Source organism: Tamandua tetradactyla, chromosome 7 (genome assembly GCF_023851605.1).
Source record: "Tamandua tetradactyla isolate mTamTet1 chromosome 7, mTamTet1.pri, whole genome shotgun sequence".
Taxonomy (NCBI): domain Eukaryota; kingdom Metazoa; phylum Chordata; class Mammalia; order Pilosa; family Myrmecophagidae; genus Tamandua; species Tamandua tetradactyla.
Window position 1 is genome coordinate 98219992 of NC_135333.1, and position 27629 is coordinate 98247620.

Here is a 27629-nt window from a genome sequence, read left to right on the forward strand (position 1 = left end):
TTAAAACATGGCTTTTCTTAGGGGGCATATACCCTTTCAAACCAGCACAGAGGGACAATCATAGAATGCATATTCCAATTTCTATAGGGAGAAACTGGAAGGAAAACAGGGGTCACTGGACGAAGCAGTTTCGAAAACCAGCAGGGCAAACTCTATTAGATTTCAAAGTCTGAGAGTCATTAAGGTTCAGAGCTTTAGAAAGCGGCAGCCCACCTTTTTCAAGGGCCTACACAGTAGCCAGCCTCTCTCTGAATGCAACCTTGGGGGACACTGGGGAAACCACCTTTTTCTCAGCTCCACCCTCACCAAGCATTGGGGTCACACCTGGGCTTTTGGCCATCTCTGGGGCACATGCTCAACCTCTCCATGTAGTGTCAGCCAGGCTTTCCCCAAGCCCCAAGGGATGTGCTCCACCCTCTCCAAGGCCTGAGGCAGCCCAACTCATCCAATGCAATGATGCTTCTGCTTTCAGGGCAAACTCACCCTCTTCAAGTGCTTGGGTATGCATGCTCTACTGGCCCATGGTTTCTTGACTTCAGACTTTAGCTTCCATAGTTCTGTGTCTGAAGTTATTTTTCCTCCAATGTGTCCCTTTTCTGTCCCTCTCAGTCCAGACCAGCAGTGGTTCTGTTTATACAGATCCTGCAACAATTCTGTTGGCTTTCTATGCAGTAGGCTCAGATCATGGCCACCAGAGAGAAGGACTTTCCACAAATCCTTCCTGGATAACTCCATCTTCAATCCTGGCTTTTTCTGAAATGGCTGACTGTTTCCACATTTGGTAAAATCCTCACATGGGGCACCATTTTCTGGGGTCTCCCTTCCTGGAAGCCCAGAATGTTCAAGAACATTAGTTTCTGGTTTCTTTGTACCCAAGAGTTCAGTTCTCAGCTTATCTCTTTCCTAATCCATTTCACTATAAGTTCCAAGGAGAAACCAGGCTAAAATTTGCACATGTAATTTGAAAATGTCTTCTGCTAAATATCCAAGTTCATGGCTTTTAAAATCTGCCTTCCAGTCAAAGCCACTGGTCAATTTTGTCAGATTATCTGCCATTTTAAAACAAAGATTGCCTTCCTTCCAGTTTGCAATAACATGTGACACATTTCTGTCTAGAGCCTTGTCAGAGGTATCTTTAGAATCCACATGTCTATCAACAATCTCTTCAAAGCATTCTAGGCCTTCTCTATCAAGCTCCTCACAATTCCTCCAAAATCTTCCCCTTATCCATTTAAAAAGCCATTCCAACATGCTAGCTGCTGGAATGTGATATACCAGAAACAGAATGGCTTTTAAATGGGGGAATTTATTCAGTTGCAAGTTTACAGTTCAAAGACCATGAAAATGTCCCAATTAAAGCAAGTCTATAAAAATGTTCAAATTAAGGCATCAACAAGAGGTTACCTTCACTCAAGAAAGGCAGATGAAGTTCAAGGTTTCTCTCTCAACTGCAAAGGCACATGGTGAACATGGTGATGTCTGCTAGCTATCTCTCCAGGCTTCTTGTTTCATGAAGCTCCCCTGGGGGCATATTTCTTCTTCACCTCCAAAGGTAGCTCTCGTTGCACAGGCGAGATGCTTGTGGTTCTTTTGCTCTCCAGCATTTTCCAAAATAGTTCCTTTTTAAAGGATTCCAGTAAACTAATCAAGATCCACCTGGAATGAGTAGAGTCACATCTCCCTCTAATCAAAGGTATTAACCCCACAATTGGGTGCGTCACATCTCTGTGGAGATAATCTAATCAAATCTCTGACCTACACTGCTGAATAGGGGTTAAAAGAAATGGCTGCTCCCACAAGACAGATCAGGATTAAAGCATGGGTTTTCTAGCATACATAATTTTTTCAAACCAGCACAGAACATAACTAATGACCCCACAGAAATAAAAGAGATAATGAGAGGATATTATGAGCAACTATATGCTAACAAACTAGGTAATATAGATGAAATGGACAACTTCCTAGAAAAGCATGAATACCAACATGGACTTGAGAAGAAATAGACAACCTCAAAAACCAGTCATAAGCAAAATGACTGAATCAGTTATCAAAAAGTTCCCCAAATCAGACTTTGACTAGAGATAATGAATGAAACTGATTTGGATAAAACTGGGGTAGATCAGAATATAGAATAAAGGATGATATTGTTCGTATGTTAAAACTTTTAACTTTTTCTGAAGTAATGCAAATGTTCTAAAATTGATCTTGGTGATCTCTACATAACTATGTGGTGATGTTTTGAGCCATTAATTGTACACCATGTATGGACTGTATGTGTATGAAATTTTGTCAATAAAAATTTTTTATAAAAAAGCTCCCAAAAAAGAAAAGTCCAGGTCTGGATGGTTTCATATGTGAATTCTAGCAAGCATTCAGGAAAGAATCAGTAGCAATCCTCCTCAAACTCATCAAAAAAAATGAAGAGGAGGGAAAGTCACATAACTCATTCAATGAAGTCAACATATCCCAATACCAAAGCCAGACAAAGACACTACAAGAAAAGAAAATTATAGGCCGGTCTCTTTAATGAATATAGATACAAAAATCCTCAACAAAATACTTTCAAATTGACTCCTGCAGCACACTGAAAGAATTATCAATCATGACCAAGTGGGATTTATTCCAGTCATGCAAGGCTGGTTCAACACAGGAAAATCAATTAATATAAGTACCACATCAATAAATCAAAGCAGAAAAACCACATGATCATATCAATTGATGCAGAAAAGGCATTTGACAAAATTCAATATCTTTTCTTGATGAAAACACTTCAAAGGATCAGAATAGAAGGGAACTTCTTCAATATGACAAAGGTAATATATGAAAAACCCATGGCTAATATCATATTCAATGAGGAAAGACTAAAAGCTTTCCCTCTAATCATGAACAAGACAAGATGCCCACTGCCACCATTGTTATTTAACACTGTGTTGGAAGTTCTAGGTAGAGCAATTGGGCAAGAAAAAGAAATAAAAAGCATCCAAATTGGAAAGGAAGAAATAAAACTTTCACTGTTTGCAGATAACATATCATATGTAGAAAAATCCCAAAAAATCTACAGCAAAGATCTCAGAACTAATAAATGACTACAGCAAAATAGCAGCCTTAGAACTGTAAACTGGCAACCTATTAAATTTCCCTTTTTAAAAGCCATTCCATTTCTTGTATCTTGCATTCTGGCAGCTAGCAAACTAGAACAGTGAAGTCAAATCTATAGATTTTCTTTAACTGGGAAAATGTCCCAATTAAAACAAGTCTATAGAAATGTCCAACCAAAGGCATCCAGGGAAAGATACCTTGATTCAAGAAGGCCAGTGAAGCTCAGGGTTTCTCTCTCAAGTGGAAGGGCACATGGTGAACATGGTCAGAGTTTCTCACTCATCTGGAAAGGCACATGGTGAATATGGTCAGGGTTCCTCTCTCATCTGGAAGGGTACATGGTGAACAAGGCATCATTTGTTAGCTTCTGTTCTAGTTTGCTAGCTGCTGGAATGCAACACACCAGAGACGGATTGGCTTTTAATAAAAGGGGATTTATTTTGTTGGTTCTTCAGAGGGAAGGCAGCTAACTTTCCACTGAGGCTCTTTTCTTACGTGGAAGGCACAGGATGTTCTCTGCTGGTCTTCTCTCCAGGCCCCTGGGTTCCAACAACTTTCCCCGGGGTGACTTCTCCAAAGGCCTGGGCTGAGCTGCAAGTGCTGAGATGAAGAATGCCAAGCTGCTAGCAGTGCTACATTGCAATCTCCCATTTAAGCACCAGCCAATTAAGTCAGACGTCACTCATTGCAGCAGACACGCCTCCTAGCTGACTGCAGATGTAATTGGCAACAGATGAGGTTCATGCACCATTGGCTTATGTCCTCAGCAACAAGACTAGGTATGCTCACCTGGCCAAGTTGACAACTGAATCTAACTAACACAGCTTCTTCTCCTGGCTTCCTGTTTCATGAAGCTCCCTGGGAGGCATTTTCCTTCTTCATCTCCAAAGGTTGCTGGCTGGTAGACTCTGCGTCTCTGTGTTCTGCTCTGCTCTCTTTGAATCTCCCATTCTCTAAAATGTTTCCTCTTTTATAGGACTCCAGTAACTAATCAAGCCCCACCCAAATGGGTGGAGACATGTCTTCACCTAATCCAGCTTAAAAACCACTCTTGATTAAATCACATCTCCAGGGAGATGGTCTAATTACAGTTTCAAGCATACAGTATTGAATAGGAATTGTTCTGCCTTTATGAAATGGGATTAAGATTAAAACATGGCTTTTCTAGGGAACATTTATCCTTTCAAACCAGCTCACTTCACCAATACTTTTCAATTATCTCCCCAACCTACTCTGGTATATAACCAAATATTACATTAAGCTATAAAGAATTGCAAGCACTCGTTCCCATTCTGGCACCATGTATTTGGGCTGTTTAAATGAGTTATCCAGACAGGTTGAGTTAGATTACATTCTATAAAAAATATTAGGTTTTAGAAAAAATAAACCTCTATTCTCTTGGTCTCTAAAAGTAGCTGAAGTTCTAGTATACAGAAAATATCATCTTTTATCTTGAACTCTGATTTACCTTAGTGCCAATGAGATTGGTTTCATTATTACCTCTAACTGAAGCCTGATCTCCATTCTGGTTTCTTTAAAAGTTGCTGTACATAGCAATTCTGAGTAGCAGAGCTGCAGACCTCCAACTCTGAGTCTTAGGTATCACACAGGTACCCGAAATTCCAGTGAAATACCAGGTTATACATATATAGCACAGTTTCTCAAAATCTAGAAATAACATTTACAGCTCTGGACAGAATGTGACTGCTATTAAGTGCTTACAATCTAGGTCCCAATTTTCTTATAAATATTTTCTAAAAAAGATCATACAATAATTGTTCCTCTATTTCTGGTTTATTTTGCACCACATAATGTCCCCAAGGTTCATTCACCTCACTGCATACCTCACAACCTCATTCCTATATGCAGCCACACAATATTCTATCATATGCATACACCACAATTTACCTTTCTGCTTCTAGTCAATGTATCCTTCAGCCACCTCCATCCACTAGGCATCATGGATAATGTCCAAATGGACACCTGACCATTGATAAGGTGGTCAAGTTAACTCAAATCAGACAGAACAGACTTTTCAATAAATGGATCTTGGAGAACTGGATATACATATACCAAAAGAATGAAAGAGGACCCCTATCTCACATTTTATATAAAAATTAACTCAAAATGGATCAAAGGCTTAAACATTAAGGCTAAGAATATAAAATTTTTAGGAGAAAATGTAGGGAAGTACCTTAAAGATCTTATTATAAGAGTGGTTTCCTAGACCTTACACCCAAAGCATAAGCAATGAAAGAAGAAATAGAAAAGTGGGATCTCCTCATAATTGAACACTTTTGTGTATCAAAGGACTTTGTCAGCAAAGTAAAAAGGCAGTCTACAGAATGGAAGACATTATTTGGAAACCAAATTTCAAATAAGGTTTAGTATACAGAATGTATAAAGAGATCCTACAACTCAACAACAAAAAGACAAACAACTAAATTAAAAAATGAGCAAAATACATGGGCAGACACTTCCAAAGAGGAAATACAAATGGCTCAAAAACATATGAAAAGATATTCAACTTCACCAGCTATTAGGGAAATGCAAATCAAACCACTAGAATGGTACAACCCCTCTGGAAGGCAGTTTGGTGTTTCCTCAGGAAGGTAGGTATAAAATTCCATTACCAGGTGTCATGGTTAGGGATATATGTCAACTTGGCCAAGTTGTGGTACCTGTTTATCTGATTGGGCAAGTGCTGGCCTGTCTGTTGCAATGAGGACATTTCATAGGATTAGATCATGATCATGTCAGCTGCATCCAAAGCTGATTCCATTTGTAATCAGCCAAAGGGGAGTGTCTTCTACAATGAGTGATGCTTAATCTAATCACGGGAAGCCTTTTAAGGAGGATTCAGAGGAGACAGGTTCCATTCCTGCTTTGGCTGGTGAGCCTCTTCTGTGGAGTTCATCCAGACCATCCATCGGATTCATCGGCTTCACAGCCTGCCTTGTGGATTTTGGACTCTGCGTTCCTGCGGTCACGTGAGACACTTTTATAAATTTTATATTTGCAAGTGTTCCCTGTTGATTCTGTTTCTCTAGAGAACCCTAACTAATACACCAGGTATATATATCTAAAGAAATTGAAAGTAGGAACAGGAACAGACATTTGCACACCCACGTTTATAGGAGCATTATTCATGATTGTTAAGAGATGAAAACAGCCCAGATGTCCATCAGTGGATGAGTGGATAAACAAACTGTGGTATATACATCAATGGAATACAGTGTAGCATTCCAAAGAATAAAGTCATGAAGTGTGCAACACCATGCATTAACCTTGAGGACATATGTTTATTGAAATCAATCAGAAACAAAAAGACAAATACTCTATTATATAACTGTATGAATTAGCATTAATAAGAGAACTTTGAGAGTTAAAGTTGAGAACACAGGTCACCAGGAGTTAAAAAGAGGGTAGAGATTGGGCATGTGATGCTGACAGAGTACAGAATGTCCAACAGGACTGGTTATAAAGATCCATAAATGGATAGCACAGTACTATCCAAAGGTAGCACAATATTGTATGTACATTGAACTATGTTGAGCGTGAGCATCATTGAAAGTGGAAGGCTAGCACCTGATACCAGAAGGAAAGACAGAAGATAAAGATTGGGTCTATATATCTTAGTGAAACCTAGAACAGACAATGATGGTGATTAAATGTACAAATAATGTTTTTACATGAGAGAGAACAAATGAATGGCAACATTGCAAGGTGTTGAAATTGGAATGGTACATGGAAAAAATGCAATCAATCAAACTATAATAAACAGTAACACTGTAATATTCTGCCATTAAATGTAACAAAGGTAATATACCAGAGTTAAAGAAGGGGATATAAGGAGAGACATGGGATTCTTGGTGGTGGTGTTTCTCCTTTTCATTTTATTTTTATTATTCTTTTGTTTTTCCTCTTCTTTCTTGGCGAAGAAATGGAAATGTCTTCATATAGATTGTTGTGGTGCATGCATAATTATGTGATTATGCCATTGATTATTTACTTAAGATGGACTGCATGGTGTATGAACAAAACTACTCAAAAAATAAACAGAAAGATACAAGAGCTGGAGAAGATGTGGAGAGAGAGAGAGATTGGTAAGGAAACAGAATTGATAAGCCACTCTGAAGGGCAGTATGGTGGTTCCACAGAAATATAAGTATAGGGTTGCCATATTATCCTGCAACTCTATTATTAGGTATATCTTGGAAGAACTGCAAGCAGGAACATGAATGGACATTGGCACACTGGTGTTTATTGCAGTAGTATTCACGATTTGCAATGGATGGAGGTAGCCTAAGGGTACATCAACTGATGAACAGAAGGGCAGACAGTGGTGTATACATATACTGGAATATTGAGCTACTGCAAGAAGGAATGAATTTGTGAGTCATGCAACTAGATGAATGAACCTTGAGAACAGTATTTTGAATGAAATAAGCCAGAAATTAAGACAAATCTTATAGCATCTAACTACTATGTACTAACTATAATGTGCAAACTCAAGAATTGAATTTGAGAGCATAAGTTATCAGAGGAAGGTTTATCATAAAGGTTTCTAGATTGTAAGTTCTTATAGCAGTCATATTTATTCCTGAATTCTAACAGTTATTTTTACATTACAAGATGTTGAGCTCTTTGTGTATAATCTGGTCACTCCTTTGAAATTCAGTTATCTATGTGACACCTGAGACTCAGAGCTAAAGTTCTGCAACTATGAAAATAGCATTAGCCCCATATAGAAACTGTTAAAAAAAAAAAACTGAAAAAGTGATTGGACTTCAATTACAGATACGAATGAAGCTGGTCTGGTTAGGACTAAGGTAAATCAGACTAAAAGGTAAAGGATATACTGGATGTATTTTAACTTCAACTTCTGTGTGAGACCAAAGGAAGAGATGTTTATTTGGGGGTAATATTTACAATTTTGGCAGCATTCTATCTAATTAACTTGTATGATCAGTTTATTTGAATACCATGATTACATGGAACCTTCAATAGAGAGTGAGATCTTGTTGGTTTGTACAGGTTATTGTGATATCCGACACCAATAGTCTTCTAGCTATTCTAATACACTAAAAACTAAAAAGGGACATCTATATAATGCCTAAGAATAATCTCCAATAATGACCACTCGACTCTATTTGAAATCTCTCAGCCACTGAAACTTCTTTTTATTTCATTTCTCTTCCCCCTTTTGGTCAAGAAGGCTTTACCTGGGCAGAAAATAAAAAAGTATTTGCAAAGTCCCCTTGCGGGACTGGGGAAAAAGGTGGAAATATTATACTTCCCCACCTGGAGAATTCCCAGTATTCTAGCAAACACTGGGGACTACCGATTTAATAGGCCAAAGGCTCAAACTTGGGGCTTGCCCTTATGAAACTTATTCCTACAAAGGAGAAGCTAAGTTTACCTATATTATGCCTAAGAGTCACCCTCAGAGAACCTATTTTGTCGCTCAGATATGGCCTAAACCAATTCTGCAGGTAAACTCACTGCCCTCCCCTCCACGTGGGTGCAAATTTCCCTGGCATCATGGGACATTACTCCCAGGGATGAGCCTGAACTTGACATCATAGGATTGAGAAAGCCTTCATGACCAAAAGGGAAAAGAGAAATAAAATAAAGTTTCAGTTGCTAAAGAGATTTCAAATAGAGTCAAGAGGTCATTATTGAAGGTTATTCTTATGCATTGTACACATATCCCTTTTTAGTTTTTAGTGTACTAGAATCGCTAGAAGGAAATACCTGAAACTGTTGAACTATAATCCAGTAGCCTTGGTTCTTCAAGATGATTGTATAACTATGTAGCTTTTACGGTGTGACTACGTGCTTGTGAAAACCTTGTGGCTGACACTCCCTTTATCCAGTGTACAGAAGATGAGTAACAAAAAAAAAAAGGACAATAAATGAAAAAAATAATAGGGGCATAGATGTTCTCAGTGTTCTTTTCTGTTTATTTTTTGGGGAGTAATAAAAATGTCCAAAAATTGATTGTGGTAATAAATGCACAACTATATGATGATACTGTGAACCACTGATTGTACATTTAGGATGATTATATGGCATGTGATTATACCTCAATAAAACCGCATTTAAAAAAAATTTGCCTGGCACTCTCAATGTACTTACCGGGCATATAGGGTGGATTGTTTAGATTGTTCTTTGCACATCTTGACTGCTGACTGCTGGATGGTTCATTCATATCCTTACATAAAAATAGGAACTCAATAAGTAAAATGGGTATAATTTTTTTACTTCACATTAGGGGAACAAAGCATGTACAGATCATTAATTCAACAAGGATTTTTGAGTGTCTAAATGTGGGAGATGGTGACATAGAAACTCTACAAGATATAGAATAAACAATATAGATGCTGATCTCAAAGATACTTGACTGTCAAGACAGCAATATTTTCACAAGGATTTAAATGCTATAAAACAGAAATAGATATCACCAGTTTCAGTAAATTGCAATTCCATGCTTCCAATGGCTGTAGACACAAATTGTTCTTTATGTTTCTTGTAATTCACCTCTAATTTGTCAATCAATCCTGTAAACTCTACCTTCAAAACATATGCAGAATCTGACCACGTCTCATTTCCTTTATTTCTACTGTCCCAGTCTATACCACTATTGTCTCTTGCCTGGATTGTTGCAACGGCCTCTTAATAAGTCTCCCTCTTCCACAGGGGCCCAGAGGTGGATTGATGTGGAAATTTAAAAAAACTTTACTTCAGTTAGTATTTGCATGAATCCTTCATACGTTTATATCTAATTTTCTATTTTTTTTTTCTAAAAGAGAGCTGCCCAAATTGTATAAAGTTCTATAAGACTTGGATTTGCCTCTGCTTTCTACTGTTTTTTTGCCTTTCTATAATCTATTCTCTATGTAGCCACCAGAGGGATCCTTCTAAATTTCTCCTTAAAACCCTCCACTGGTTTTCCATCTCACTCCAAGTAAAAGCAAAAAACCTTACAATTAGTCCATGATGCCTTCTGTGACACTACCTGACACTCCTCTGACTCTTTCCTCTAGATCGTCCTCCTTGATCACTCTGCTCCTAGCTACATGACCCTCCTCGTTGTCTCTGGAAAAGGCTAGGCATGTTTCTGCTTCAGGCCTTCAGTACTTGATGTTCTCCTTGCCTGGACTGCTCTTTCCCTAGATATTCCCATGGCTTAGCCTCTCACCTTGTTAGTAAATGATCGCCTTTCCTAACTACTCTTTTTAAATTCCAAACTCATTTAAACTCCCATATTTCCTGTACTACTTCCCAGATTAATTTTTCAAATTTAGCAGTTATTATCCAATATACTATATGTTTTACTTATTTATATTGCTTATTGTTTAGTCTCCCACTAGAATCCAATTCAATGAAGGCAAGAATTTTTCAAAGTGAATCTCTTGGCACAGAGTAGACACTCAATACATATTTGTTGAAATAAAAGAAAGGAGGGATTTCTTTTAGTAAGAGTACCATTGAAGGCTTTGTGGGAAAGTAGGTATGGAGGCCTCATGGTCAGTGGGTTCATAGAATTTGAACATGTGGAAATGAAGAGAAATGGGAAGGAAAGCATGAGCAAAAGCACAGAAACAGCAATCTCGGTTGTATGTGGAGGAGTGTCCCTCTGTAAGTAGCAGGTGCTATATAATCTTTACTCAGTCTTCTGGCCACATGATTCTATTTGCAAGTGTCTCTCTAGCAGAGCAGAGCCTATTAGAAACACAAATGGCAATTGTCCAATAGTACTAGATCAGCACCACACTAGGGACTCTTCAGTCCTCTCCCTTCCTCTACGTGCTTTTCCCACTACCTGAAATACTTCTACCCAAACTCACATCCTGCTTCACTTAACTACATCCCATTCATTGATAAAGCCTCATCTTAGCCATCACCTCTTTTAGAAAGCTTTCCTGGACTTCCCTAGACCTAAGTTCAATTGATCTGAGTTCACTGCCTTTGATCTGTGCTCTCATTGCATCAGTACCTGCCCTATCATGGCCACAAAACAGTTTATCAGCCAATCTCCCCAACTGTTGCATCCCCACTCCCTGCACAGAGTAGACATAAGCAATAACGAATATATAAGCAAGCTTCATTCAGAATAAGATGAAGCAAGAGTCCAGCTGGCAGACACATATGCTGCCAGACTTGGAGGAAGTAGTTCTCCCCTCTACTGGTGCATCAGAAGAATTAAAGCAGAGCATTTAAGAATTTCCATTTTTGAAGGCTTGCTATAAAGCTGAAAAAAGAAAGGCAGTTAAGCATTTCACTTTTCAACCATGTAAAAGTTTTGAAAAATAATAAATTAAGACTCACAATCCAGATCCCATCATAATCAAGAACATTCTTAAATTCCATGCACATCTGGATCCACCATAATGCTGTTGTGGGGTTGGTGTAGTCTGGAAACACTGAATCTCCTGGAGGCCAACCCTACAATGGATAAATAAGTGAAACTAAGTAGTGCATATTATCTAATATAGTATATAAACCTCTATATTTGGATCTTAATTTTCATTTTGAGCCATACAAATAAACCTGGGGCTCAGTGAAGTTTAATACCTTAACCAAGTACATAAAACAAGTTAGTGGTAGAATGGAAATAGAATCCCACATCCTAGTACAGTGCTCTTCCAACATGAAATTAGGCATGAAATAAATATTTTCTTATTTATCGATTATAACTTCACCCCTTCTTCTCCACAAATAAATCTATGTCAATACAGATGAGTGAGTAGGAATGTAAAAGTTACATTTACAACAAAAAAGCTTGACAACAGCCATAAAATAACGTAATGAAAATTAACATTCTTGAAGACTATAAAAGAAAACATGAGAATTGAGAGATATACAATGTGGACAGGGATAGGAAAAATCAGTGTTGTATGGATGTCAAATCTCCAAGTTGATCTACAGATATAAATCAATTCCTACACAAATCCCAATAGAATATTTGTAACTGTGTTCTATATTTCATCTAGAAGTATAAATGAATGGCAATGGCAATGGCAAGAGTTTTGGAAAAAAAGAAGCCTAGGCATACATATAGGAAGCTCATATTAAATAAAAACTGCAGTGAATACAGGAATGAATAAACAGAGCAATACAATGAATCTGAGAGATAAGAAACAGATACATTCTATGAGGGAATTTATTATATGATAGAGATTGTATTTCAAAGTGGTAGGGAAATGCTAAATTATTCAATAGGTAATATTTTATCTATTACCTTCCATTTGGAAAAAATTAAGTTATATTCAATCTGACATAATACAGAAAAATAAATGACATGAATTCATGATTTTAATGTTAAAAAACTTTAAATTTTCTAAGAATATACAGTAAACCTGTTTTTACAAATTTGAAAAAAATAGATTGGGCTGCAAAAAATGAGCAAAACATTAATTATCCAGCAAATACAAAAGAAATGGGTTAAAAGACAAATAATCTAGAAGACATATTTGGTGTCATATATGGAAAATCATTTATATTTTACAAATCAATAAGAAAATAGCAAACTTCCTAGTAGGAAAATGGCAAAGAATATGCACTGACTTTTCAAAAAGAAATAGAAGCAAAGAAATATTATTTAAAAATAAGATATTTTAGTCTCCTTAATAATGAACAAACTGAAATACAAGAAGATACATTCAGCTTTTTAATTGCCCCATGGTGGTGAATGTGTAGATAAGTATGAATTGGCATGAGTATAAATGGTACATTTGAGGCATATATACTATGTATAAAAATTTGAGATGTGCATTTTTAGATGTATTATCATTCCATTTAAATAAATTAAAATGGAAATAATTAGACAAGTATATATAACACATATGTGCTCCATGTTTACTGACACATTGTTTAGAGTATTAAGATATTAGAAACAAAAGAATGCTCATTGTTAGGGATTGGTCAAATCAATTCATGCAAACAGTGGATTAATACCCAACTATTAAAAAAGATGAGTTAGTTTTATAAGTACTAAATGGAAGGATGTCTACAATGGTTTTTTAAAGTTTCTAAACATTAATAATATATTTTCCCATTTATGTAAAATATGATTATACATATTTAAAAATCTGGAGGAATATACACTAAAATGATAAATTATAATTCATGGAATTGTGAGTAAAGAAGAACTATCTCTTTCCACTTTTTATAAATCAGTATTGTGTATTTTTTTACAATGCTATCCTCCTTTGATAATCATCAAAGGCATTAAAATATTTCTATTGTATAAAAGAAAAAAGTGAGTTGTGTCCTCTTACTTTAAGAAATACATGCATCATTCATCAATCTAAATAAACTTAACTTTATAATATAATCTAAAATAGCATTATCTTGGCATAATTATTAAAAGCATACCTTTTCAAAATGTGTTTCACTGTGTATTAATATTGCCTTTAAATTTCTTACCAATTCTCTGGGACTTACCAATTTTTAAAAATGTCCTATCAGTCAGACCAATGTTCCAAATGCTCATAAGTCAACACAGCTGGAGCAGTTGCACTTTTTTTTTAACTGAACTCAGGTGATACCAGTTCACTGATGTCATGAGACTTGTGCTTGTTTATCAAATAGTCAGTACAGAAGGAGATCATCATCTATTCTTTCTAAAGGTGCTTACCTTGCCAACAGCTGGTGTGACTCCATCAGAGTTATTGATCCAAATTCCCATTTCCTGTCCAAGCTCAAAGGGCCTGTAAGTACCTCGTGGTTCATCTTTTGTCAAAAAGGGATCCTGCAAATTCCCAGGAACACTGATATTTAAACATGAATGTGTCAAAAACATTTGAAATAAGAATCTAATATTCATATAAACAAGGTGCGTTATAATGTATAAATTAAGATGTTAGGATAGATACAAATATTTGTGCTAATATTTAGTGCCACAAAGGTAGCCTAAATGATATTGATTAAAAACATGATCAGTTGCTTCTAATTAAAATCTCTAATTTACTTTATTGAAAAGTTATATGAATACATAAATCTAATACTCATGCTACCTTAGCATACAACCTGTCATGCTTATTTGTTTGCTGTTTTCTATATGAGATATAGATGTGACATAGTAAAAAAAAAAAAAAACCCTCTAGATAAGAGACACCAAGAAATCTGGAGTTTACCATCAATGTTTCTACAAAAAGTCTGGGTAAGCTACTTAATTTTGAGTGGGCCCAAGTTTCTCTTCCATTAAATGAAGAAGTGTAGTAGAGAACTCTAAAACTGCTCTTCTTATAAACCAGTGATTCTAGTGGAAAAAATCTATGATTCCATATTCTGTTTTCTTCCACAAATAATTATTGGCCCTACTCCAAACCTGTTTCCTTTGCTAAAATTTTACCATTATATTTATATTTAAATATTATTCTTAATGCATTTTTGCTAAAGTACCTCAGTTCGGTAATAAACACAACATTTCTTGACTTATAACAAACTATTCTTTAAAAAATTAAAATAAACTCTTTGTCCATACACTTGAAATACCATTAAGTCATATAGGAATTATAACACATAGTGACATTTTTCAACCATTCTATTAAAATAATAGAGTAAAACTTATTTTCTAAAATTTAAAATCTCTCTTTTCTATAGTAAGACTAGCATCTCCTTGTGAACCAACTTTTAGAACATTCATGCTCCTTAGAAGTAGTCACAGACATGACTTTTCTTTTCTATTATAAATGCATTAAAGTGAATAATGTTAACTCTCAACATGGAGAAAGCTTCTTTTAGCCTGAGAATCACTGCATTCATTCAATAACTATATTATTCTTTGTGTAGGACTTTACGGCCAGGTGTCTAAATCCCGACAAACTATGGAAAAATGTATTTTTTCTCCTATTTATAACTCAATTTTCTTTTAGGAAGAACACTGGGTTTCAAAAACCTTATGACTTCCTTCAACACCTGTTGATTACATTTCTGTAAATTCTGATTAATATAAAACTCAGTTATAATTTATTAATCTTTAGTAAAATATAAAATTTAACATAAAATCTTATATAAAATTGTGTTCTTTCAAATATGATGGTGCTGGAAATTCTATTTTTGGATAAATTGATGGTAACATATTTATTGAAGTGCCTACAAAACATGAATTAAAATATCTTGTTTGATCCGCAAAAGAAATTTACCAAAATAATGACATAATGTATTCCATCTTTTTTCAGTTCCTCAATGTACTCAGGCAGACCAGCAAAGTTGATTTTATCATATGTGAAATCCATCTGACGTTCCATATAGTCAATATCACCATGTAGAACATCCTACACAAAGAAGCAACACAGGTGTAAGTTTAAAACATTAGAAAAATAGACAAACAAATATTTTCAAAGATTATAGGTAACTAATAAGAGACTATCTAAATGTAAATACTGGTGTGTGTTTCAAATAATGTAAAAAGAAAAAGAGAATGAGAATAATTCCTTTATTGGAAACTGAAAAATTACACAAAAGTGATGCCAATTCCATATCTGTATATATACATATGAATAAATATGAATAAATATATATGCCTATACACACACACATATTTATGCATATATATTTTTATGTTACAGAATAATTACTAAACTTTCTAAATTCCTTGCTCCTCTCAATTCCCACCATATTACTTAAGGTACACTTACATGAGGAATATCATAATGTTTTAAACGTTCAATTGTATTTTTCAGCACATTCATGTTATGATAGCCCCATCGACTCAGGTGAAATCCCAAAGACCAGTATGGAGGCAAATATGGACGTCCAATAGCCTATAAAAATGTATTAAATGCAAAAAGTTACTGAAGCATTTATAAAAGTTGGTTTTCATGACTGTATAACTTTTAATTTGCAAACAGTTTAAACTTCCCAGGTTATGCTGAGCTTCTAATATTTGGTTGCCCCTGGTAGCAACCAAAGAAACAATAATTCTTAAAAATTGGGTGTTTAAGAACTCCTTCCCAAAGCAATCTACTTATCAAAACAATTTTTATACATTTTATAAATTTTATACAAATTTAAGGAATTTCTTCCCAAAGCAATCTACTTATCAAAACAATTTTTCATTCAAAATTTTGTGAATGGGGTTTCTGCTCTGCAATTAATTCATTTCACCAAGAGATAATATAATAGAAGATTAAAGTGCTCCTGATTCAGATAAACTTGGGTTCACATCCCAGTTCTGCCTCTTAATATCTATGATGCTTATGAAATTTTGGGCAGCCTTAGTTTTCACATCTTTAAAATCTGGGTAAATAATAACTCATTCATATATAAGTACTTACTGAGTGCCCTTTATGTTCTGTTTTAGACCTAATATCCCTGGCTCATGGATCTTAAATTCTAGTAAAGGAAAACAAACAGTAAACACGGAAACAAACAAAATAGCACAATTAGAAAAAAAATAGAGTGTGTGCGGATAAGTCAGAGGGGTGGTGAGGGAGATACACACTAACAGTAAGACCTCAATAAATCAGCCATGCAAAGAGGGAACAGAAGGTACAAAGGCTTGAAGTGTTTAGACAGATTAAGAAGGTGTGCATAGCTGAACTACAGTAAACAAAAGGGGAGTGGAATAATAGGTCAGGGAAGGAGGTGAGTTTACTATTTGCTTGATCTTGAAAGTCACAGCAAAGAGCTGAAAACTTTTTTACAACTTTACATTATGAAAAATTTTAAACATGTAACCAGAAGCAATAAATATCATTTGCCGTAATCTTTATACTTATCCATTTTTTTTTTTTGCATGGGCAGGCACCAGGAATCGAACCCAGGTCTCTGGCATGGCAGGGGAGAACTCTGCATGCTGTGTTACCATGGCCTGCCCACTTATCCATTTTTTCTTTTCTTCCTTTTTTTTCTTTTTGTGGTAAGGGGGAGGGGGTGGATGGGTGGGGTAGTCCTATATGTCTTTTAAAGCAAATTCCTCCATTACATCGTTGCATCCATTAATACAATCCCCAAAGCAAGGACAATCTTTTACATAACCTCAGTATAATTTCCACACTTAGCAAACTTGACTACAACCCCCTAAACCTACAAATACTCATTCAAATTTTCCTAATTTTCTCAAACAAAGATGTTTGTTACAGTCGGCTTGTCTAAAAAGAGAATGGACTATATTCAAATTGTAGTCGGAATCATCCAATGAGTAATATAATCTGATTTACATTCTTTTTTAAAATATCACTCTGACAATTCTGAAGAGAATAAATTATAGGAAGACAGAGACAGTATCAAGGAAACCACTTAGGAGGCTGTATCATCAAGGCAGAGATTACAGTGACACAAAGAAGGCCACAGGGTGGTAAGAAATAGACTGAAATATATCATGAAGATATTACAGACAACTTTCTTATGGATTTGACTGGTGAGATGAAGAAAACAAAGAAATTGGGGGTGACATTTAGATTTTGGAGTTCAAGGACAGGATAGACGGTGGCTCTATTAACTGAGATGTGGTAGACTGAAGGAGAAGTAAGAGTAGGTTGTGGTTACAGAACACAGGAGATAAGAAAGAAGTGGGTATATATACTTTTCGTGGTTATCCACTAATGGATGAACTTAAAGTCATGGAATTAGAAGCTATGATAGACAGGTCAGATAGATGCCATAAAAGGGCCCAGGACTAACATCTAAAGGATGAGAAATTAGCAAAGGAGACTGAAAACAAGAAATTAGTTGCACAGGAAAACAACCAGGACAATGTTGGTATCAGAGAACACCAAGAGACGAGAAAAGAGAAGAGAAGAGGAGCATTTCAAGAAGTAAGTGGCAACCTGTGTCAAATGTCACTGGGAGGCTGCATGAGATAGAACATAGAATCGACCTCTGAATGGTGAGAATTTGATAAAAATATTTATAGAGAAGAGTGGGGATAAAAGCCCAATCAGATGCTGAAAAATGGTAGGTGAGAAAGTGGAGATAAGCGATATAGACACTTCAAAGAAATTTTACAGGAAAAGAGGAGCAGAGAAATGGGATTAATAGCTGGGGGAGGTCGTGGATTCCTGGAAGGATATTCTTGTTTATAGTTTAGTTTTGTTCAGGTGAATGCTATTAATGCATGTTTGTTGATGGGAAAAATCAGGCAGACAGATAAAATAATGATAGAATTGTTGAAATGCTTCAATAGTTGACAGCACAGGTGGATTTACAGCACAGGAAGAACTGCTAGGCTTAGCTATAATGAGGGATAGGAAGAAAGGCAGAAAATATGGTGTGCTGGTTTGAAAGGAAGTATGCCCCCTAAGAAAAGCCATGTTTTAATATAAATCCCATTTCATAAAGGTAGAATAATCTCTATTCAATACTGTGTATTTGAAACTGTAATGAGATCATCTCCCTGGTTGATGTGATTTAGTTAAGAATGGTTGTTAAACTGGATTAGGGGATGACATGTCTGCACCCATTTGAGTGGATCTTGATTAGTTTCTGAAGTCCTATAAAAGAGGAGATTCAGAGACATTCAGAGAGAGCAACACTACAAAGCAGAGAGTCCACCAGCCAGCGACCTTTGGAGATGAAGAAGGAAGACACCTCCCGGGGAGCTTCATGAAATAGGAAGCCAGGAGACAAAGCTAGCAGATGATGCCGTGTTTGCCATGTGCCCTTCCAGCTGAGAGAGAAGCCCTGACTGTGTTCGCCATGTGCCTTCTCACTTGAGAGAGAAACCCTGAACTTCATCGGCCTTCTTGAACCAAGGTATCTTTCCCTGGATGTCTTTGATTGGTCATTTCTATAGACTTGTTTTAATTGGGGCATTTTCTTGGCCTTAGAACTGTAAACTAGCAACTCATTAAATTCCCTTTTTTAAAAGCCATTCCGTTTCTGGTATATTGCATTCCAGCAGCTGGCAAACTAGAACATATGGGTATGTGCCCAAGTAAACTGATAGATTTGATACTGGGAAAACAATGTGATTCTTTTTTAATTGTTTCTATTTTTCTCAGTGAAATAATAATAAACCATGCCAACAGCTTAAAGTTTGGTGGGGGCAGTGATGGAGATGTGAGAAGAGAAAGTGTGAAATAAAAGTCACTGTGAGTGGGGTTCTAAATACACTAGACTAGGCCTGTGCTGGTTTGAAAGGATGCATGTCCCCTAGAAAATCCATGTTTTAATCAAAATCCCATTTTGTAAAGGCAGAATAATCCCTAATCAATACTGTATGTTTGAAACTGTAATTAGATCATCTCCCTGGAGATGTAACCCAATCAAGAGTGGTTGTTAAACTGGATTAGAGGAGATGTGTCTCCACCCATTTGGGTGGATCTTGATTAGTTTCTGGAGTCCTATAAAAGAGGAAATATTTTGGAGAATGAGAAAGATTCAGAGAGAGCAGAGAATGCTGTAGCACCATGAAGCAGAGTCTACCAGCCAGTGACTTTTGGAGATGAAGAAGGAAAATGCCTCCCAGGGAGCTTCATGAAACAGGAAGCCAGGAGAGAAAGCTAGCAGATAATGCCGTGTTCTCCATGTGCCCTCCCACTTGAGAGAGAAACCCTGACTGTGTTCACCATGTACCTTCTCACTTGAGAGAGAAACCCTGAACTTCATCGGCCTTCTTGCACCAAGGTATCTTTCTCTGGATGCCTTTGATTGGAAATTTCTATAGACTTGTTTTAATTGAGACATTTTCTCTGCCTTAGAACTATAAACTAGCAAATTATTAAATGCCCCTTTTTAAAAGCCATTCCATTTCTGGTATATTGCATTCTGGCAGCTAGCAAACTAGAACAAGGGTATTGAGTGGGATTGCTAGCCAGTGTAATATGTTTGGAAATTAAATTAAAGGGAGGATGATCAGCACATCCACATGATTGCATGCCAGAAACATTCTACTAATTTAATCTACAAATTGGCACAAAGTTGCTGTCTACTACATACAGAAAATGGTGTCAAAAGCCCTGAAAAATTGTGCTGTTCAGATATAATTTTACTCTCCATAAACTCCTTTAAAGTGGATACAGTGACTTATTTCTCTCTTTGACTCTACCCAAATGTCTAACCCAGAATATGCAACCCATCGATGTTTATTTATTATACGCATAAATGAAGAGCAGATGATAGATATATCATCCATGTTTTATAGCAGGGGATAGTGAGTCAATAATAGATATCATGATCTGCCTAAATCAGAACTGATTAGAACTATGGTTCTCAAACCTAGTTGAGTATTAGAATCATGTGGCAAGATTTTAAAAATACATACTCTATCCAGGACCCACCCTAGAATAAAAGCAGAGTTTCTAAGGGTAAGACCCAGGCATCTAAATGCCTCTGAGTGATTGGTTCAGGTTTGAGGATCTAACTAGATGCTAAACACTATAGTAGCCCTTGGGGAAGGAGAGACTATGTCAATCCACTTTAATGCCATTCCAGACCCAGAATTTGCCTCATCTTAAATTTTCATAGTTACTTTATTGGCTGAATCTCCTAAAACTTGGACAAGTGCTTGTTTACAACCATGTTTAATGTTAGTCTCAGCTGCTGTCTTTTAAATCCATTTTCTTTCATTCTCACCTTTTAATGAGTGGTGAATTTTTATTTTTACCTTCTTAATGGCTCAGCAAATACTCCCCCAAAAAGACAGTGAAGAAACTGGAGGACAAAGAGGCAGCCAGGATACAAGGCCTGAGAACAGCAATGTATGCCTGAAAGACTATAAACCATAGCCACGGATAGCATCAAGTTCAGATTGGTGGTGAGAATCAAATAAAAAGGAAAATGTACACTGAGCAATGTGAAATGATATACAACATTTAAGGAAATAAGAAAATACAATTTTCACTGAGCATGGTAACTGAAATTATATATGTTCCAGTTTCCCTATGCCATAGGTTCCAGTATATGTCAAGAAACACTTTCTCATACTAATCTAAGAATATAGGGCAGTCACCTACCATGTATTCTCTTCAGAATTCTCTCATCATCTAAGCAATTTCATTATAAATAATATAATTATTTCCATAGAAGAAATAACATTATATTCTTTAAGCATATGCAAAAAAAACCCCTGAAATTATTCAAATATATTTGAACATATATATGTTCAAATATATAAATGTCAAATATATATATATTCAAAAACATAAATATCAAACTGATAATTTAATAGTAGGACAGTAGTAGCAGTGGTAAACATATTTTATAACATTTGATTACATTATAAAAATTTCCCTGTAATACTATGTAGTAAGCAGAACAAATGTTATAATCCTCTACCTACTTTATAAGTGAGGATTCTATAAGCCTAGATCACACATGATTAGTACAAGTTTAAGAAATAGTAGGTGGCAATCATAGCTCAAGCTTTAATTTTCTGATTCCAAGTCTAATAAATTCCAAAACCCTTTAAATACCATTCTGTATTTTTAAAATGATTTCTTTAGGAACACCTGATGAGTCGCTGAAAAGGTAAGGGGAAATTTTCTCATCACTCTACCCCTTATACTGTAGAGCTCCATGCTCTTAGAATGCCTTAATATAAGAAGAAGTTTCATGAAATCTATTTCTATCCTAACCAAATTTTAGACTTGTATTCTTAGAGTGGAATGGCTTTGCCAGAATAGATACTGTTGACAGAAAAGAGAGGGATATAAGTTCGTCTTCATGGCTTAGAAGGCCAAATAAGCACAACATTTTTTCACCACAGATGAAACAAGTCCACTGTGAATTATCAATTGCCTGTTTTACTTATTTAGTAGTACAACACTAGAATAATTTTCCTTGCTCTTATTCCTTCCTACTACCAACAATCACAATTCCTGCAGCCTGTGGAGTGAAAACAAGTCTGTCTTACTAAGGGAATTTCACTCATTTCTCCTAGCTGCACTTGCTTATTATTTGGCTTCAGGCTCTTGGCCATCTGCAAAAAAAGCTGCTTTGCACAGGAATGCTGACAAGAAAAAACATGTGAGGGGAAATAGCTGCTGTCCACGTAAACAGAGAAGTTTCTACCTGCTTCGCCACTTTCCAGGTGCTTTCCTTCCTTGCCCACTGAATTTGAAATAAATCAGCCTGAATAGAATGAGTGAGAGCAGAAAGCTCATTTCAGCACTAGAGATCTAAAATTCATAGACTTGAAAAATCAGTCAGGTATCAAAAATACATCTTGGTTCTCTATGTTCATCTTTTGGGAGAGTCTGTTAGGAATTTCATTTGAACGAAATATGGTCAAAGCTATCAATCACCGTTTTACAAATAAAAGCAGATATTTACTTTCAAAACAAAGATAAATATTCTGTCATCAATAATATTATAAATTATTAAGCAATTACTATGTCCCATGCACTATACAAAGAGTTTTACATACATTATCTAACTAACCTCCCCAAAATTGTAAAAGATAGATATTCTTGTCTTCACTTTGTAAATGAGGAAATGGAGATTCATTTCACTCAACTAGCACCCTGCAGTGCCAAGTTTCAAATTTCTCCAACGTTTAATTTCAGAGATAGGCTCTTTATTTATTATATTATATTGTCTAATAATAACATTTATATGTGAAATATATTTTAAGAGTATTTTGTTTGGCAAAAGTTATAACATTTCCCAACCTATATTAATTATAGTTCTCATGACTGATTTTTTAAAAATCACATAAAAAAAGATCAGTTGCAAGAAGCTTGACGTATATTTAGGGCATTTTACATATATATATATATATATTTTTAATCTCTGAAAGCCTAAAGGAAGAATTTAAATCTCAAACCTCACATGGCTTTGTCATGTGTTAATGTAGCTAGCTCGATAGCCATTTCCCAGAATTCTTTTTACTGTGAGTTTCCAGTTAGAGTGGACTGCAACAAAGATTCTTATGGGATTTTTGGAGGGCAAATGGGAAGCAGCAGCCATTTCATAGCTGACACATATCATGGTTTGTGCCTGCCTGCAATTGCTCGCCCCTCCTTTGGGTCTTCCTGCCACCTCCCAATTCTTGGCCAAGGTGGGATGTGTTTAACTCTGTAACAGAGGACTCCAGCTTCTGCAGCAAACCCATACCATCACAGTCAAGAACAGACATGGTTTTAGCTCTTCCTTATTGGTTTTCACTCATGTTTGTGTGATCCCCTCATTCTTATGCTCCCCCTTTGATATCTGTCTTCCCTTTTGACTGCCTGACTTTTGAATTTTAAGCATTAGGCACAAAGACTATGGCCTTGTTTTCTCTGACTGAATCCTGACATATGGTAAAACTGAGTGAACCAAGTGGGTTGAATTCCTTAAGTTGTTTTATTTATTTAAGAATTAGAACTCTATTACCAGGTTCCATTTCATTCATTAAGATGACTCATAGTTATTGTCTTTTTATTTCTTTTTCTGAATTAATACAAATGTTCTAAGAAATGATGAATATGCAACTAAGTGATGATATTGTGAATTACTGATTATGTATGTTGATGTTTTATTTTGTTTCTTAATTTTTTATTTAATAAATAAATTTTAAAAAAAAGATGACTCATAGTTAAATCAAAATTTGGGTGGATAAATCCAAATGGTCACTCAGGGAAAGAATACAGTATTTGTTCAATTAATTATATTAGTTTTCTAGTTTTTTTTTTTACAAACTGTTAAACTGTTTTTCACTAAGGAATAAAAATTTACTAATTTCTTAAGTTATTAAAATTTTAAATTAATAAATCATTCTTAATAAATACATGAACAGATTTGAAACATTTTACTGTATTTTTTAAAATATCAATGCAATTACAGACAACTATAAGAACAAACCTAGGAACTGAAAAAAGGTACTTATCTTCCAGAATGGTCAGATGACCCATTACTTACTTTACATCAAGTGCTGACCAGATAACTGTTGCCTTTCAGGACTTTAGAAATTTGATTGAATAAATTATTTTACCTTTTCTACTTTTCCCTTTAGGCATAATCAGGAAAAGAGAATAATTCAAAGAATAACAAAATGCTGTTAGTGTGGGGGGTAGGGTGGGAGAGGAATACAGAGTCTCTGAATCCATTTGTTGGTATCTGATTACTAAAAATGGATTCTAACATCATTCTACCCATTTCTTAATTTGAACTCCCACTGGTTGCTCCTGATAGAGAACATTCATAGAAGGAAAGAGGGACACAGTGGAGGTGTAGCCTTTATCTTCCAATCCTAGTCACAAGGCTATGGTCCCTCAGTTGTGGAGGGCCAGGAGCAATTAATCAGGCCCAAGCAGGGAAAGTCCCCACAACATTGGGGTGGAATGTCCCCAAGAGTTAAACAATAACCAATGTTAGGAAACTGAGGGAACGGGATGTGTTTTGGCAACAGCTAATGGCATTTTTCTGCTTCTATGATATGCTTGCTTGCTAGCAACTTCAAAACCACAACATGATTTTAGCCTTTATAAGCACACCTTGAAAACCTCTGGGGGCTGCTCTCTGAATCTTCCTTCTTGGAAGTTTCTGAGGCAGTCACCGGCCGGCTAATAAAGACTCCAAATTGGCTTGCAGTTTTGAATTATGTGGTCTCTCTTTCGGTGAGCCCCACAACACAGTGAGTCCATAGATATTCCACAAACCCCCTGTAATAATACCTGACATCTGTGCCAGTTTGAAACTATTATGTACTCCCAGAAAAGCCAGGTTTTAATCCTGATCTAATCTTGTGGGGCCAAATCTATTGTTTAGGGTAGGAAACTTTGATTGGATTGTTTCTATGGAAACGTGACACATCCAGTTGTGGGTGTGGCCTTTTAATTAGATGGCGATGTGACTCCACCTATTCCAGGTGGGTCTTGATTAGTTTTACTTGAGTCCTTTAAAAAGGGAAACATTGTGGAGAAAGCTCAGATGCAGATGCTTGGAGAATAGTTGCTACAGAGACCTTGGAGATGCTTGGAGTGCCAACAGAGAGAGCAGATGCCTAGACATTTGGAGTCCAGCAAACATTGTCAGGTCCTTCCCATGAGATGCTAAGCAAACCAGAACACAGAGTTGTCTCCCAGAGGAGCTAAGTAAATTCCCACAGATGCTCAGAGAAGAAACCACTGCCATGAGAAGATGGAAGCAATGGAACCAGGAACAAGAACCAGCAGATGCCAGCCACATACCTTCCCATGTGCCAGACATCAGCCTTTCCTTGGAGTTAAGGTATCTTTCTCTGGATGCCTTAGACTGGACATTTCTATGGTCTTAGAACTGTAAACTTGTAACTTAATAAATTCCCTTTATAAAAGCCATTCCATTTCTTGTATATTGCATTCCAGCAGCTTTAGCAAACCACAAAAACATCTATTTTCCAAGATTTTATTTCTAAAATTGAGCTGCTTTGTGCTAAATAATTTAGAAGGGCATGAAGGAGCACAGGATGTATTAAGAAACTGCCATTGCTGAGTGGGCCATGGTGGCTCAGCAGGCAGAATTCTTGCCTGCCATGCTGGAAACTGGGGTTCGTTTCCTGGTGCCTGCTCATGCAAAAAAAAAAAAACAAAGAAACTGCCATTGCTATAGCAACTGAAGACATAATTATTTTTAATCCTTATGTATATTTTATAGGAACTTTTGAAAGGAAGGAAGTAGTGCTCAAGAATCTAAGCAACAGACAAAAATCACATATGATTTGAAAGCTTTCTTTCTAACTGTGCTACTAATCCAATAAATACTCAACTATCATTTCTACATCAATTACTTATTCTAACCAACATGAGTAAAAAAGTCCTGGCCTAATTCATGGGTTTCTATGGGGAATTACTAATGGACTCCAATAGGAAGTGCTCTGCAAACTGAGATTTCTCAGAAAATGCTTCAAGGGAAAAATAAGTCTTATTCTCATGCAGTCAAAACTCATTAAGCTCTCAGATTTGATGGCCAAATCATTCTCTGTGCTATTTCAAGATATTCTCTTAGGGGAAAAAAAAAGATCTTATAGACCCTGAATCCCAAATGAAGAAAGGACACAGAGCTTGAAACTCTGATGTCTTTCTTTTCCCCTTACCCAATACCTTGAACCCTGCCCAGTTTATCAAAATTCAACAATAACATAATATTTTATTTCATCCATTAATGACAGAAATAATGGGAAAGTCTTCACAAATATACATCAAAGCTAAATGAAAGTGAGTCTTGAATTAATGTACCATGACTATAAACTCTGAACAAAACTGCATTGTCTTTTCTGGACTAGTCTATATATATTAGCCTATCCAGAACTAGTATTTATTATGAGATATTAGTGAATTTCATTCATCTGCTCAAAGGTGACTGAAGTCAGGCTATTATCAGAAATCTATTTACAAGCAACTGATAATACTGGGAACCCCAATGTTTATCTCTAATTTTTAACCAAATATGAAAACCTGGGATGGTACAGTCTTACAGAGCACCACTTAGGTCTGTGGGTGAAAAGACAGAAACTTGTTTTCCATAACTTGTGTACATTACACAAATTCTAATAGATACCATTCTCTGATATGCAAATGTGCAGTGATAAACCCAGAAATAGTCACTAAAAGTTACAAACCCTGAACAAATCAATTTTTTCTACTGAAGTAGCTATGTAAAACCTGTATCAGTTGGGAGGGGGTAGCAGTGCCAAGATGTGCACTAATCAAATCTAGAACCAAGATATTAGAATTCAGTAAATACAAAAACTCTTAAGCTTTCATGGCATGAATGCCACTTTCTCCCACTGTGGGGTGCATGCTCTTTGCTCTCCCAACACTTGAAGCTCTCCCAACATAAGCTCTGGACCTTTCTTTAATGAGGGCTCACCTACAAGATCAGATAAACACTAATGGCCTAAGCAGCCTTGGTGAGAGACAGAGAACATTTATACATACAAGACAAGGAATAGACCATTGCAGACACCCAGTTAGAGGTTATTCTACCCTACGAAATGTGTGAGTGGTGTGTGTATTATAAAATAGATTTGTTTTGATAAATTATGTAGTTTTAGGTTGGATACTTTTTCTTTTGTTGAATAATTATATAACATTTTGAAAAGGTCATTTCCACTTTTACTGAAAGACAATGGAGAAAAAATAAGGTTGTTTACTACAGTCTTAAGAATTCCTCACCCCCTTCAATAGATTGACAAAGGCATGCAACAATGTGAATGAACCTGTGGGACATCATGTGATGCAAAATAAGCCAGAAACAAAACAGTAATTATTGTATGGCCTCATTTAGAAAATACATACAAGAAAATTGGGGCCTAGATTGTAAACTCTTTAACAGTCACATTTACTCTGGAGCTGTAATTGTTATTTCTGGATTTTGAGGAGCTGTGCTATATATGTATTTCTGTGGAACTTTGGGTACCTGTGTGATACCTAAGACTCAGAGTAGGAGTTCAGCTGTTCTAAAGTAAGCAGAGCACATACAACAACTGTTAAAGAAATTGAAAAAGAGATCAGGCTTCAACTAGAGATTAGAATGTAGCTGATTGAATCAGGACTAAGGTAAATCAGAATACAGGAGTAAGGAGGATATTGTCTGCATTTTAGAACTTAACCTACTGTATGAGATCGAAGGAAGAGAGGTTTATTTTGTCCAAAACCTAAAGTTTCTGTATC

General features: G+C 36.0%; 1 protein-coding gene across 12 annotated transcripts in view; it reads right to left on the reverse strand.

Moving 5' to 3' along the window:
• Positions 1-27629, reverse strand: part of LOC143691680 (sucrase-isomaltase, intestinal-like) — a 258152-nt gene that overhangs the window by 38960 nt on the left and 191563 nt on the right. For all 12 annotated transcript variants that reach the window (XM_077170512.1, XM_077170511.1, XM_077170515.1 and 9 more), the window contains 5 exons: positions 15750-15875; positions 15255-15386; positions 13745-13858; positions 11434-11550; positions 9241-9316 (listed from right to left, as the gene is read on the reverse strand). In XM_077170512.1, the coding sequence (XP_077026627.1) occupies positions 9241-9316; positions 11434-11550; positions 13745-13858; positions 15255-15386; positions 15750-15875 (565 nt within the window). The remainder of the gene's footprint in view (positions 1-9240; positions 9317-11433; positions 11551-13744; positions 13859-15254; positions 15387-15749; positions 15876-27629) is intronic.